This window comes from Oryzias latipes, chromosome 1, assembly GCF_053564925.1.
Source record: "Oryzias latipes strain Hd-rR chromosome 1, Olatipes_Hd-rR_3.1".
NCBI classification, from domain to species: domain Eukaryota; kingdom Metazoa; phylum Chordata; class Actinopteri; order Beloniformes; family Adrianichthyidae; genus Oryzias; species Oryzias latipes.
In genome coordinates, this window is record NC_136237.1 from 11,488,528 (window position 1) to 11,502,714 (window position 14,187).

At 43.3% G+C, this 14,187-nt stretch overlaps 1 protein-coding gene and 2 long non-coding RNA genes across 8 annotated transcripts in view; 1 reads left to right on the forward strand and 2 right to left on the reverse strand.

Moving 5' to 3' along the window:
* The window catches only part of mycbpap (mycbp associated protein), a 59,158-nt gene that overhangs the window by 15,206 nt on the left and 29,765 nt on the right, over positions 1-14,187 (forward strand). For 3 of the 6 annotated variants that reach the window (XR_013651514.1, XM_078937317.1, XM_078937361.1), the window contains exon 13: positions 56-157. Coding sequence is in view for 5 of the 6 variants with exons in the window: in XM_078937317.1 (XP_078793443.1) it covers positions 56-157 (102 nt within the window). In the remaining variant the exon portion in view is untranslated. Of the gene's footprint in view, positions 1-55; positions 158-402; positions 444-9,497; positions 9,546-9,937; positions 10,048-14,187 lie in introns of those variants that run through there. The other 3 variants (XM_078937455.1, XM_078937422.1, XM_078937508.1) reach the window with 3 other exon arrangements.
* Positions 374-5,410, reverse strand: LOC144987938 (uncharacterized). The gene is made up of 3 exons (XR_013651634.1): positions 4,032-5,410; positions 3,662-3,908; positions 374-588 (listed from the first exon to the last, which is right to left on the reverse strand). It is a non-coding gene; the product is annotated as an uncharacterized LOC144987938 (long non-coding RNA).
* LOC144987923 (uncharacterized) lies at positions 7,047-12,572 on the reverse strand. Its single transcript, XR_013651618.1, has 2 exons — positions 12,450-12,572; positions 7,047-8,014 (listed from the first exon to the last, which is right to left on the reverse strand). It is a non-coding gene; the product is annotated as an uncharacterized LOC144987923 (long non-coding RNA).

Genomic DNA, 14,187 nt, shown 5'->3' on the forward strand with positions numbered 1-14,187 from the left:
CCACTGTGTGGTTACATACTGTTTTGTGTTTCTGATCTCACTGTGGTTCCTTCAGGAGAAGGGAGGAAAGAACAGTCCAGAGGGACAGTTAGAAGGCTCATCCCTCCCCTTCAGAAACCCTTCAGCACAGAGTTTCAGGAGGATGTTTCTGAGAAAGGTGGGAACTTTTTTATTTATTAATTTGGAACAGTGCACAATGATAACAATTCTGTAAGTAACCCTGTCTAACTAGTTGTTTCAATTATGTAAATCAAAGAATGTGGGATTTAGTAACTCTCTGAGATATGTAAGAGATAATGGTGTCTGTCCTGATTTGCAATGAATGAAAACAGACCCAGATGCTGGAACCTGGAAGGAAAACAGGAGAGAGAAGGTAAGTAAAGATGATTTATTTCTTTGCAGGTTGTGGAGACATTGGTGAGGATGACAGCTGGTGGCTGCAGGTGAGAAGCTGACAAGAGATAGGAATACAGGTTCGAGGTCGTGGCGTGGCTGTAGGATAGGCATGAACAGGATCGTGGCATAGCGGGCAGGTCCAAACGGTTCAAGGAGCGCTCCCAGGTTTCCACTTGTGGATGGTTTGTTTTCCTGGAAGCAAGGCATAAGCAGTGATTAACTTGGAATAAAGGTTCAAGAGCAAAAACATAGATGACCAGACTGGGCACCATGGAGGAGCCACGAACTGGCGATGAATGCTGGATCTGGATCTCCTTATGAAGGCTGCAGGTAGATGAGTTGAGTGGAAACAGCTGGGAGTCCTCAGGAGCAGAGCAAAGAGGGGAGGGGAAGAGCACTGCCAGAGGCACCATGACAGTACCCCCCCTCAACGAACGCCAGCCGGCGGTCCAGGACGCCGGTCCGGGTGAGCCCGATAGAAGTCCGAGATGAGGGAATGGTTGGGAATGAGGGAACGCGAGATCCACGAGCATTCCTCTGGACCATAACCCTCCCAATCCACCAGGAACTGGTAGCCGCGGGGACGGACGTTCAACACCCGGCTGACGGTGAAGGCCGGGGTGCCGTGGATGACTCGGGCGGGCGGAGGGGAAGCGGACGGCGGGCACAGAGGGCTTTCTCTGACTGGCTTAATCTGGGAGACAGGAAATGAGGGATGAACCTTGAGAGCCGCGGGCAACTTGAGACGGACACAGGAAGGGTTGATGATCTTGTCGATAGTGTAAGGTCCAATATAGCGGGGAGCCAGTTTCCGAGAGGTGGTTTGGATGGGGATGTTCCGCAATGAGAGCCAAACCCTTTGACCAGGCCGGTACGTGGGTCCCACCACCCTGTGACAATTAGCAATCTGGCAGTTGCTCTCCTTGGTGTGAAGGAGACCGGACCTGGCCTGGTGCCAAACCTCCTGGCACCGCTGGAGGTGGAGCTGGACCGAGGGCTCTGCCAGATCAAGTTCCTGTGACGGAAACAAAGGTAGTGGGTACCCAAGGGAAGCCTCGAAGGGAGACATCCCCTAGGCAGAGGATGGGTGAGTATTGTGTGCATACTCCACCCAAACCAAGAACTTGGACCAGCCAGAGTTGTTCTGTGCAGCCAGGCAACGGAGTGCGGCTTCCAATTCTTGGTTGGCCCTCTCCGCCTGGCCGTTGGACTGCAGGTGGTACCCGCACGTCAAACTAGCGCAAGCACCCAGAGCAGAACAGAAAGCATTCCAGACCTTCGAGATGAATTGAGGGCCACGCTCCGAAACGATGTCAGAGGGGATTCCATGATGTCGAAAAACTTGGTCAACTAGGATTTCAGCAGTCTCAGTAGCTGTGGGAAGTTGTGGGAGAGGGATGAAACGCACAGACTTAGAAAACCGGTCAACAATGGTGAAAATCCCAGTGTGTCCCTGTGAATATGGCGGCTAGGAGTGGGCAGAGGAAGCAGGACACCAGCAGGAGAGGAGTTAGACGTCTTAGATCGAGCGCATGTGGTACAGGCCACCACTTAGTCTCGTAAATCCTTCTCCATGGTGGGCCAGAAGAGTTGTGTTTTCAGGAGATGGAGAGTCCTGTGCACACCACCATGGCAGGAGATTCGTGAGGCGTGCCCCCATGTAAGGACGTCAGGTCTAAGATCTAAGAGACGATTGTACAAACAAAGTTCCTGGGGGACAGGGAGCATGGTTAGGTTTTTCACCCTGGGCCTGTAAGACCCTGGTTTCAATGTCCCATGTGAGGTTCCCTACGATGCAGGAAACAGGAACGATGGTGGAGGCAGAATCAGAGTGATTGTATTTCCTAGAGAGGGCATCCAGTTTTATATTGCGACTGCCGGCACGGTAAATAATAATGAAGTCAAAACTGTCAAAAAACAAGCACCAACGAGCCTGGCGGGAGTTGAGGCATTTAGCTGAGCGAAGGTAAGCCAGATTTTTATGGTCTGTTCATACGATGAACGGATGTTCAGCCCCCTCCAGCCAGTGACGCCACTCTTATAAGGACAGCTTAATAGCTAAGAGTTCTCTGTTGCCAACATCATAACTCCTTTCAGCAGGTGAGAGTTTGCGAGAGAAAAATGCACAGGGTCTAAGCTTTCCAGAAACTTTCTCTCTTTGGGAGAGAACGGCTCCAACACCTGAGTCGGAAGCATCGACTTCTACAATGAACTGTCTCTTAATGTCTGGTTGTGGGAGCCGACACAAACAGTTCTTTGAGTTTCTTGAATGCAGAGTCAGCTTTGATGTTCCAAATAAATGGTTCTGATATGGAGGTGAGTTGGGTGAGAGGTGCGGCAATGGCACTATAATTACGAATAAACCGCCGATAAAAATTCACAAAGCCCAGGAACTGTTGAAGCTTCTTACGTGAGTTGGGTATTTCCCAGTTAGAGACAGTTTCAATCTTAGCTGGATCGGGATGGATGTTTCCTGCCTCAATGATATATCCCAAGAAAGGGATCGTAGAAATCGTAGGAATTCACACTTTTCGGCTTACATGAACAACTGATTTTCAAGGAGTCTCTCCAGGACAAGACAGACGTGATGTTCGTGTTAGGCGAGGTCTTTGGAATAAATCATAAAAAACAGAGCGATTGAGGAAATTGCATAAAACGTCGTTGACAAGTCTCAGAAAAACTGATGGGGCGTTTGTGAGGCCGAAGGGCATGACTAGGTATTCGTAATGACTAAGCGGGGCGTTGAATGCGGTTCTCCATTCATTACCCTCACGGATGCGGACCAAATGATAAGCGTTATGGAGAATAAACATAGAAAAAATGTGAGCCTCCTAGATGGAATCAAAAACAGAATTTATGAGGGGTAGTGCGTATTTATCTTTCAAAAAACAGTAAAAATTCCCTGTGATTACCGGATGTGAGGAATAGAATGGGTTTAGTATAATGCGTGATGCTAGACAAATATTGTCCACCTAACCCGGAAGCTTTAATGGGAGAACTAAGGGGTTCAGTGGGCAGAGATAATCGGGTAACTAAATGTTGGTCGATTAGACTTTGTTCGGCGCCAGAGTCGATAAGGCTTTGAATTCATGAATCTTAGAATCGTGACAGATCTTGACTGGAGAGAAAAAAAAATAAAAGCTTTTTATCCGGACAAACATGGTTTTCCCCCCGTAGTTCTTTAACTAACGGGGGGCTCTGGAGTTTAAACGGAGCTTACACTGGTTCACTAGATGGCCTTGATTTCCGCAGTAGAAGCACTAACCTTCTTCCTTACGTCGTTGTCTCTCTTCAGCAGTCAGCTTTTAATGTCCAACCTGCATGGGTTCCTCCGAGATGTTATTAGAGACTTCTAGGCCCGACTGAGAAGAAAGTTTAGGCAAGGGAGAGTGGTTGGCAGAGATGGATTGTTGCTTACGATTAAGGTGGTCACGTTCTGCTTGACGTTCCCGTAGTCTGACATCGTATCGTAGAGCTGCGGTAACCAGGTCTTCAAAGGGATTTGCTTCTGGCTGAGAACATAAATGATCTTTAATTTTATCATTGAGGGATTGATGGAAAATACCTTTGAGTGCGGGTTCAGGCCAACCCGCCTGCACAGCTAGTGTACGGAAATCGATCACGTGGTCACTGACCAGGCGATTGCGTTGATTGAGGCTGAGCAATCGCCGGATAGCTTCTTCCCACTTTTGTGTCTGGTCATGGCTGGTCATTAGATGAGTTGAGGGGAAACAGCTGGGAGTAGAGCACAGAGGGGAGGGGGAGAAGCGCTACCAGAGGCACCATGACAGTGTCCATTATAAGAAATGAACGGATGATGTGAAGCAGAACTGCAGTAAAGTTAGTTTTAGGTTGGATATTCGACAGCCCGGATCCCCAGCGTTGGCTTAAAGACAGCCAATCAATTCATGAGTAAATGATGTGGTGATGATTTTAATTTTGATGTTGTCCAAAAGATATAATGAAATCCTTTGAAACTTAAACAGAAAGGTTTTGCAGAAAAAAATGATTAAACCAAAAATTTCTTCATGTTGTTTTTTTTAGTTCTTATTTATTTTGTAAGGTTTTCTATTAAAGGATTTTTTAATAAAAAGGTTTAGAATTGATAGTCTGATAATTTTTTCAATAGCTTCCAAACCATGTTACCCAACAATACCGTATGTATCCCAAATTGTGGGACCCACTTACCTACATCACACACATCACTTTGTTTTGCAATTGTTAATGAAGATTTTTTTATATGAAATTTTATATAAAAATCTCAAAGGCTCGCATATGAAGTCTGGCAATTTTTTTTTCAAAGGCTTTAAAACCATGTGACCCATAGAGATCCTGAATGTGACTCTGCTTACCAACCTAAGCATAAAAAATTAAGGACATTTTAAGACAAATTTGTATATTTAATCACTGAAGAGAAACATTTTGAATATTACTAACATATTTGCAAACTTGGAATTTTTTTGGTTAATTGTTACATTCTTATTTTTTTTAAATTTACTTATTTTTAAATTTGTCAATACATTACAGATCACATACAGGGTGAATAAATTACCCACCAAATTTCCCCCATTTCATAGTATTGCAGTACTTGAATATAAGGGACATTCCTGGTTATCCTTCTTGTCATATTTTATCAAGCAGATCACCTACATAGGTTAATTTTAGTTATTGTTATGTAAAACCAATAAATGCCTTTTGTAAGTAATTTTTTTCTGTCTTAGTTTTTTGTACTAAAAGACTACCAAAAAGAGATAGATAAAAACTGTTTCAATCTCCCAAAGGAGAAATTCAGGTTTCCGGCAGCAAAACACACACAATAAATAATAAAATATTAGTTCATAAAATAGCAGTTTATATCAGAAAGATTTGTTAAACAGCGGTACCGAACCGAAATGTATAGAGCCCTATGAAATTCTGAATCGAACCAAATTGACATTTTAGCGTATCGTTACACCCCTAATATATATATATATATATATATATATATATATATATATATATATATATATATATTAGGGGTGTAACGATAAACGCTAAAATTGACATTTTAGCGTTTATCGTTACACCCCTAATATATATATATATATATATATATATATATATATATATATTAGGGGTGTAACGATACGCTAAAATGTCAATTTGGTTCGATTTAAAAAAACGCCCCTCTCACCCTCCGCAGGTGGTTTCTCCTCCAAGCACGGGTCCTGGGAGCTGGAGGGCCCTGCACCGTATCTTAGCTGTTCCTAGCACTGCGCTTTTCTGTACTGAGAGGTCTGAGGTCTTTCCAGGCTCTGTTGTAGCCAATCCTACAGCTTGGGGGTTATTCCCCCGAGGGCTCCAATACCACAGGCACCACTGTCACCTTCACTTTACATGCTTTCTCCAGTTCTTCTCTGAGTCCCTGGTATTTCTCCAGTTTCTCATGTTCCTTCTTCCTGATGTTCCCATCGCTTGGCACTGCCACATCCACCACAACGGCTTTCCTGTGTTCTTTATCCACCACTACAATGTCTGGTTGGTTCGCCATTACCATCCTATCAGTCTGGATCTGGAAGACCCACAAGATCTTTGCCCTCTCATTCTCTACCACCTTCGGAGGTGTTTCCCATTTTGACCTTGGGGTTTCCAGTTCATATTCTGCACACATGTTCCTGTATATTATTCCAGCCACTTGATTGTGGCGCTCCATGTATGCTTTCCCTGCCAGCATCTTTCACCCTGCAGTTATGTGCTGCTCTTTGCACAGTCTACACCTTGGGTCTTGTCTGGTGTGGTAGATCTGAGCCTCTATCGCTCTGGTGCTCAGGGCTTGTTCCTGAGCTGCCAGGATGAGCGCTTCAGTGCTCTCCTGTATGCCAGCTCTTTCTAGCCATTGGTAGGACTTCTTGATATCAGCCACTTCAGTTATGGTCCGGTGGTACATCCCATGCAGGGGTTTGTCCTCCCATGAGGATCTGTCCTCTAGCACTGTATCTTCTGCCCTCCATTGCCTGAGACATTCACTGAGCACACTGTCAGTTGGGGCCTTGAGCTTGATGTATTAATGCATCTTGGATGTTTCATCCTGGATAGTGGCTTCCACGCTCACTAGTCCTCTGCCTCCTTCCTTGCGGCTAGCGTCCAGTCTCAGGGTGCTGGATTTGGGATGGAACCCTCCATGCATGGTAAGGAGCTTTCGTGTTTTAACATACGTGGTCTGTATCTCTTCCTTTGGCCATCTTATTATTCCTTCAGGGTATCTGATAACTGGCAGCGCATTGCTGTTTATTGCCCGGGTCTTATTTTTGCCATTGAGCTGGCTTCTCAGGACTTGCCTTACTCGTTGGAGGTATTTAGCAGGTTGCATTTGCCTGCGGAATTCCAAGGTACTTGTAACTGTCCTCGATGTCTGCTATTGTTCCTTCTCAGAGTGAGACCCCTCCTGTGTGGACTACCTTGCTTCTCTTTGTCACCATCCGGCTGCATTTCTCGAGCCCGAATGATATCCCAATGTCAGTACTGTAGATCCTGGTGGTATAGATCAGGGAGTCAATGTCACGCTTGCTCTTAGCATATAGCTTGATGTCATCCATGTAGAGGAGGTGACTGATGTTGGCCCCATTTCTGAGTTGGTATCCATAGCCAGTCTTGTTGATTATTTGGCTGAGGGGGTTCAGACCTATGCAGAACAGCAGCGGGAACAGAACATCACCTTGGTATATCCCACATTTGATGGACACTTGTGCAAGTGGCTTCCCATTGGCTTCAAGGGTAGTTTTCCACAGCTTCATTGAGTTTCCTATGATGTTGTACAGCTCCAAGCATTCAGTGATCCACATGTGTGGCATTGAGTTCGAGTTTTGTTGCCAGCCATGATTTCCTTAGCCGGTGTTTTCTTCAACATGGAGTAAAGGTATTGCTGACACTATTTCCTACAGCTTTAGTACTCTTTCCTCTTTGGAGCTATTTGGCTGGTCCAAATTTTTTTGAATCTTCTTGGTGTGTAATGTCACCAAAGCGCTTCACAACATTGTTTTGGCCTGTTTTTATGTGAAAACTGTAGACAGCCTTGCAGCCATCAAATGTGCATTTTGCTGAGGCACGGCTGTCACCTCTCATCCTGTGTTGATATTTGTAAGCAAGCACACAACAAGGGAATAGTATGTCAGCCCATGGAGGATGTTGTTTTTGTGTTATAATTCTTAAAGTTTTCGGTGCTTCATTGCAGTTTTGGAGAGCACTTCTTAGCTAAGTAACATCTGTTTTTTTTTGACATTTTTTTCTCTTTATTTGGACATGTTTACATACGGAGAATGGCTTTTTTGCCTTTTATCCTACAACCATCCTATCTTTGTTCTGGCAGCTTTTGACATCATTGTTTTGGGTCTTCAGGACTGCTTCTGTCCTCTTTACTTGCTTCTAGCTCCTCTGCACAGAAAAAGCCGCTCTAGATCACTGTTGTCATCGTTTGCAACTCACTCTTTGTCCATTTGCCTCATCTGGCCGCTAGATGCTCTCAACAGGGGAGCTGCTCTAGATTCTTCATTGAGGTGTCAATGTTGACATGTTGACAATGTTGACAATGTTGGCTCTGTTCTTATTTCCTCCAACCTTTCTTTCTCATTGATTTAGTATCCTAAAAAAAAAAAGATTTATATAGTATTAAATACAAAATATTTAGTTAATAACCTAGTATTCAAGTTAACAGAGGTTAAAAAAAAAAGATCTTAATGGCTCCCATCTGTTTTGCCTTCTGAGACTCAGAAACTCTGAAGTACTGAGACCCTTCCATATCCCTGTTTAAAGGTCTTGCGAGCTAACAACTAATTTCTAATCATATATAGGCTTTCCTTGCACATTTCAAAATACATAAGTGAAATTTACTTTTATAGTAATAACACACTAAATGCAAACCGCTTTTGATAAGACGACTTACTAAATGTATACAACTTCCGCATAAACTGTATTTAGGGATCTACAGTTGTAGCAGTTGTAGTAGTAGTTAGGTTTTCTTTGCTCAAAATGACAATAAAGTCTATATATAGACTTTATTGTCATTTTGAACCATAGACTTTACTATAGTAGACTTTACTATAGTAAAGTCTATACTATAGTCTTCAGTATAGTAGGTCAATGGTATATATTTATTTAATTTGTAATAATTAAATTAGCCTTATTGTTTATAATAACTGTAAAATAAGACTTTTTTCTGCATTAACCATTTATAAATCAAAAACATTTGAAAACAATGATCCCATTTTACACACACAGAAACAGACAAGGACATTTTTTGCTTACCACCATGAAGCACCTCTGTCCCGACTCCCTTTCTGTCTTCACTCCAAATTACTGTCAATCACTTCAAATAGTTTGCTTTGTTGCTTTTAAGCAGACCAAAAATAATTGAGGTCCATTGGTCAAGAGTAATATTTGACTGAAGAAAGACATAAAATCTGAATAACTGTATTATATGTTTCCTACCACCAGGGAATTGCCAACATCAACTTTATCCTTTACTTAAGTCAATTCCTTGAACAGCCCATCCTAGTCAATTTTATGATAGTCCAACTGACTACATCACCCAAGAATGAGGAGCAAGAGTTAAGTTGTGTAATATCTGTCCATGTCCCATACAACTCTCAAAAGTGTCTGAGGGAGAGTTTACAAGGCAGAAATGTAATCTTTTCAATCCACTTTCCCTCGACACCCTTCTCACTCATGGTGCTATATCTGCACATTTCCCATGAGTCGTAGCACTCATAGACAGGGATAACTGGAACAGGGATTTCAGCATCAATTCCCATTTATTCAAATACACTCAAATAGCCAAACAGCATGGAGGTCACTTCTGCTTCCAGCCCTCTCACTCATGGTTTTCACATCAAAATTCCCCACTTCCCATGAGTCTTAGGGGCTGAAGTCGGGGCTAACCCCCAGGTCGCTACAATATTTTGGGGTAAAAATCGTTACAGATTGTTGAGTGTCCAATGATAAGATTCAGAAATGTTGCTTTGAAACTACAATGTCTAAGAGTTAGTGGTAACTGGTGCAGTTTCTAGTTAATTTGATCATTTCAGATGATATCCTGTTTTTGTTTCACCTTAAACCTTTAACAACAGAGAGGCTGCCGGCGACACCTAAATGCTCTTTGACATATCGTAAATATTTGGCCGTTTACTGGATCGTCATGTATCAACTGATTCTGGCAAGTAGAGAAGTTATTTATCATTTCAACTTTGCATCAATTTGCAACACATTACTAACGTAAAGTACATAACACTTTACATTAGTAAAGTGTTTACTAACAATTTACTAACGTAAAGTATTGCATATCATTGGAAGGCTGCTCCTGGATGTATTGTTTGAAGAGTTATTGTAGGTCAGCACTGGAGTTAAAGCTCCTGGGTTACATGGTAAAAGTCTGATTCTTTCATTGTTGCTGTTTCCTTCCTCATTACAAACTATTTTCTTTCATGTCATGTGGGAGGGGTTGATTGCAGTTTGGGTAATACTTATCTGTCCACAGGTTTTAATCTGCTGGAATTTCATGTTTCTTCAGGTTTATGCTCTGATGGAGGAGCTGCTGGATGGTCTTTGTGACATCACTGAAGAGCTTCGTGGAGTTTAATTGCAAAGAAAAAGATGGGAAAATAAAATGATTTCTTGTGATGGTTCTCTCTCCATTCTATCTGACCCCAAGCATTAAGGAGTGTCTACTATGGTGTGAACTAAAGAGGAACAGAGAAGGTGGGGAGAGGGGCACTAATCTTCTTGTAGATTTTTAATGAAGCGCGCGTGGCAAATTCGCAGCTGTTGCAATCTTAGCTAGCTCTCACATTTTTTATCAGAATGTTGTAAAAAATGAATATCCAATTCCCTGGCCCACGTTGAACAAAACGATGTAACATATGTCAAGATGGATAAAGGAATGTGGGCGTGGTAAACAAAAAGCGGTCATAAAAAATGTGCTGACTCAGAAAAATACTGGATATGGACATATAAGTGTGGGCGTGGTTGGCAAAATACTTTGTTGCTTAGGACATCCAAAAGTTTATTTTTTCCAATTCGTCTTAAACTGACGTCGATCTGTTCGTTATCCCCAGGTGACAAAAAAATAAAATGTTTGCTATGGAAATAAAATCAACAGAAAAGCCGCCAAATGGAAAGAAGTGGATTTTCTATCAACTTATCACATGTAGCTCTTACCAATGGAGCAATGTGTTTTTCTGAGTGAGTTCATGAGGCTGATCTAAATGCTAGCACTTTTAGCCACATTAGCATAACTAGCATTGCTAACATAAGTAACATCTTAAGCAATGCCTTTTTCTGACTCAGTTGATGATGCTGATCCCAATGCTAGCACTTTTTGCAACATTAGCATAATTTTCATAGTTAGCATCATTAGCATCTTAATCACTGAGATTTTCTGATTCAGAAAACTACTTATTGCAACGCTAACTCTTTTAGCCAAATTAGCTTAACTAGCATTGTTAGCATACTTAGCATCTTAAGCAACTATGTTTTTCTATGTCAGTTGACAATACTGATTGCAATGCTAGCACTTTGAGCCACATTAGCACAACTAGCATTGTGAGCATAATTAGCATCTTACACACTGAGATTTTCGGATTCAGTAAACTATGCTTATCGCAATCCTATCACATTTTGCCACATTAGCATAACTAGCATCGTTACTATTATTAGCATCTTAAGCAATGTGTTTTTCTAAGTCTGATCGCAATGCTAGCACTTCTTTTGCACACAAGCAATGCTATGCACATAGCATAGTTAGCATCGTAAGCAATGTGTTTTTCTGACCCCACCGGTCAGATGAGCCTCAGCCTTCTTTATATCAGGTAAAGACAGGCAAAATGACTAAAAATTACTTAAAAGTTCTTCATGGCTCCAGTGATAACTTGATTTCACCATTACATTTTTGGAAAATTATTTGATGTTTCATCTTTACTTGGTTCAGTTCTTCTTTCTCCAGAAAGATTGTATCTCAAACTAGAACACAATATATTTCTCTGTCAATTTATAACATTACTTTAATGGGAAATAGCAGGAAATAAAGTTACGCTTAATTAGCTATAGAATGAAACGGCGATTGAATAGACAATATGCCACATGTATCCTCTCTTCTTTTCCATGGTGGAACATGACTTCGGTGACCAATTGAGAGGGCCTTTATGTCTTTAGCATACATGTGCATTACTTCTGGAGCCCAGGGATTATCAGATGGCAAGTTAAACCTTTCTGGAACAGAAGAGGTTAAAGTATTTTTCAACTGTAGCTTAATCATTGGTTTCACATGAACAGGTTATTGCAGGAACAGCAGCTGCCTCCTCATATCTGAAACCTAAGTGAGAAAAAGTGTCAGGTTGATACAACCAATGCAACCGATTTAGTAAAAAACGACATTTACATGATATATTTAATATTTGATATAACATTTAATATTGCTATATTCATCAATCCCTAAACAATTCTTTATCAACATATTATAATCTTTATAACTCTAGAATCTTCTTTTTTGGAAGACTACTAACTTTAATGTTTCATGTCAAAGTCAAAGAATTTTCAAGGACACTGCAGGGCAACCCGGTCTCATCCTAAAATGTGTAGTAGCTACATTTGTCCACATGGAAATGCGTGAGAGTTTTACAAAAACGCCCCCTAAACTGTGAGGGGGATACGTTTCATTTTTCTATTCATTTTCTACGAGCCTTCTCAGGATCACGTGACTTTGGAGGTTTGGCCTGCCGTGAGCAAAAAACATGGCGGATGCACGTTCATTTTTCGGTGGAATATCCCATAAAACAAGATATTTTGAGGACTAATTTTTATTTTGACAACATTTTATAGTGAGAAATATACCATTTTCTTTTAAAATATGCTTTCATTTTGTACATACAGTTTGTAGTTTGCTTGTTTCGTTCAACTTTGTGACGGTGTAGAACCGTCAGCTGCCGCTGCAGGCGCACACGCATGCACACACGCTCGCACACATACACACGTGCGCATAGACGCGCACGCTCGGACCCGGTAACACGTCATTTACATCAGCTTACCCTTTTCATTCCGTCCCTGTCCCTCTGCAGGTAGCCCTGGGTGCACACTAGGTTGCCGACTCACCATCCCCATGCATACATTAACACGAAGCACACACGACGCCAACATTAACGTTGGTTTTTTTTTACCCGGAAGTAACCCGGTAACCCGGAAGTGGTCATGGACACCCTGGGTCATGTGACGCATCGGTCACTGTTTGTATTTATTTTTATTGATGATTATTGTTATTTTTCTGTACACGACACAGAATGTTTAGTTGAATGAAACTGTTTATTTCTGTATGTTTATTTATGTTGTTGAACAATGCAAACACTTCTCCCTGTTTTCTCTTTGGACTGATGGAGAGCAACGCCCAGGAGGAGGGGCTTGCCACTTAAAAAAGAACCAGATACAGCTGTCAGTGTGGGAGTCTGAGTGGAGAAGTTGGAGAGTCTGAGAGGAGAATTTGGAGTGTTGGATTGGAGAAGTCTATGTTGGTTAACCTTTGTGGAGCAATTGGTGTGCTCTGTTCTTGCATTAAAGTCAAGAATACTTTCACCTTGGCGCCTCTGCCCAATCATTCCCTGGTGGGACCCACGACAGTTGGTGTCAGAAGTGGGATAAGCAGATGGCTGGCCGCAAAAAGGTGAGACACAGAGGTCTGCGTTCCCAGAAGGAAGAAATGGAACCAACATCGGATGCAGTCCCTCTGTTGTCCAATTCATCCTCTGAGGAGGAGGTGGTAGATCCTGGTGCCTCTGGTGGTTCTCCAGGCCTGACCAAAGGCCCAGAAGGTGACTTGGCGGCTATGATGGGAGACTTCCTCCGTGGACAGCAGCAGCGGGAGGACAGATTCATCGCTGCCCTCCAAGGTTTGGAAGCCTCTTTTTCCAGGGCAGAGCACCATTCTGGTCGGCGGCGTAACATCAGTCCCAAAGCCGCTGGACCAAGCTCAGCCGCAGTGAGTAGCCCAAGGTTGGATCTGCCAACACCAGCTGCAACGTCCCGTCGACGGCATCCAGTGGCACAGGAGGACTCCAGCTGGTCAGATCAACCACAGAGCAGAGTCAGTTTACAGCCACCTGATTGGAGACCTTACATGGAGCCAAAGGTCCCTCCATATCAGACAGGTGAGGACATTGAAAATTACCTGCTACGTTTTGAACGGATTGCCAGGACGTGGAGATGGCCAGAGACTGAGTGGGCATGTCGCCTGGTGGCACTGCTGTCCGGAAAGGCGTTGGAGGCCTACACAGCAATGGACGAGCAGCAAGCCCACATCTACAAGGACCTGAAAGACGCACTCCTGGTAAAATTTGACATCTCGCCAGAGACTTACCGTCAGCAGTTCCGGTCTACTGTGGTGCCATCTGGGGAGAATCCGACTGAGACATACCACCGCCTGAAGGGCCTCTACCGTCGCTGGATCCGCCCAGAGCAACACAGCAAGGAGCAGATCGGGGAGATCGTCATCCTGGAGCAGCTGCTGCGTGTGCTTCCAGCTGACGTGAGGACGTGGGTGAAGGAGCACGACCCGGAGGATGGCCTCACCGCTGCCCGGCTTGCGCTGCAGTATCTCAACGCTCGACGAGGAGCGTCTGCACGGCCGTCGGGTGGGGATCAGCGTCTTCCCATTCAAACCGCTCCACTGAGACCTGCACGGAGAGACTTCCATCAGGCGACGCAAGGTACCAACCCAGCACCTAACCAGCGAGCGGCGGGTAAGGACCTTGTGTGTTTCTATTGCCAGCAGATTGG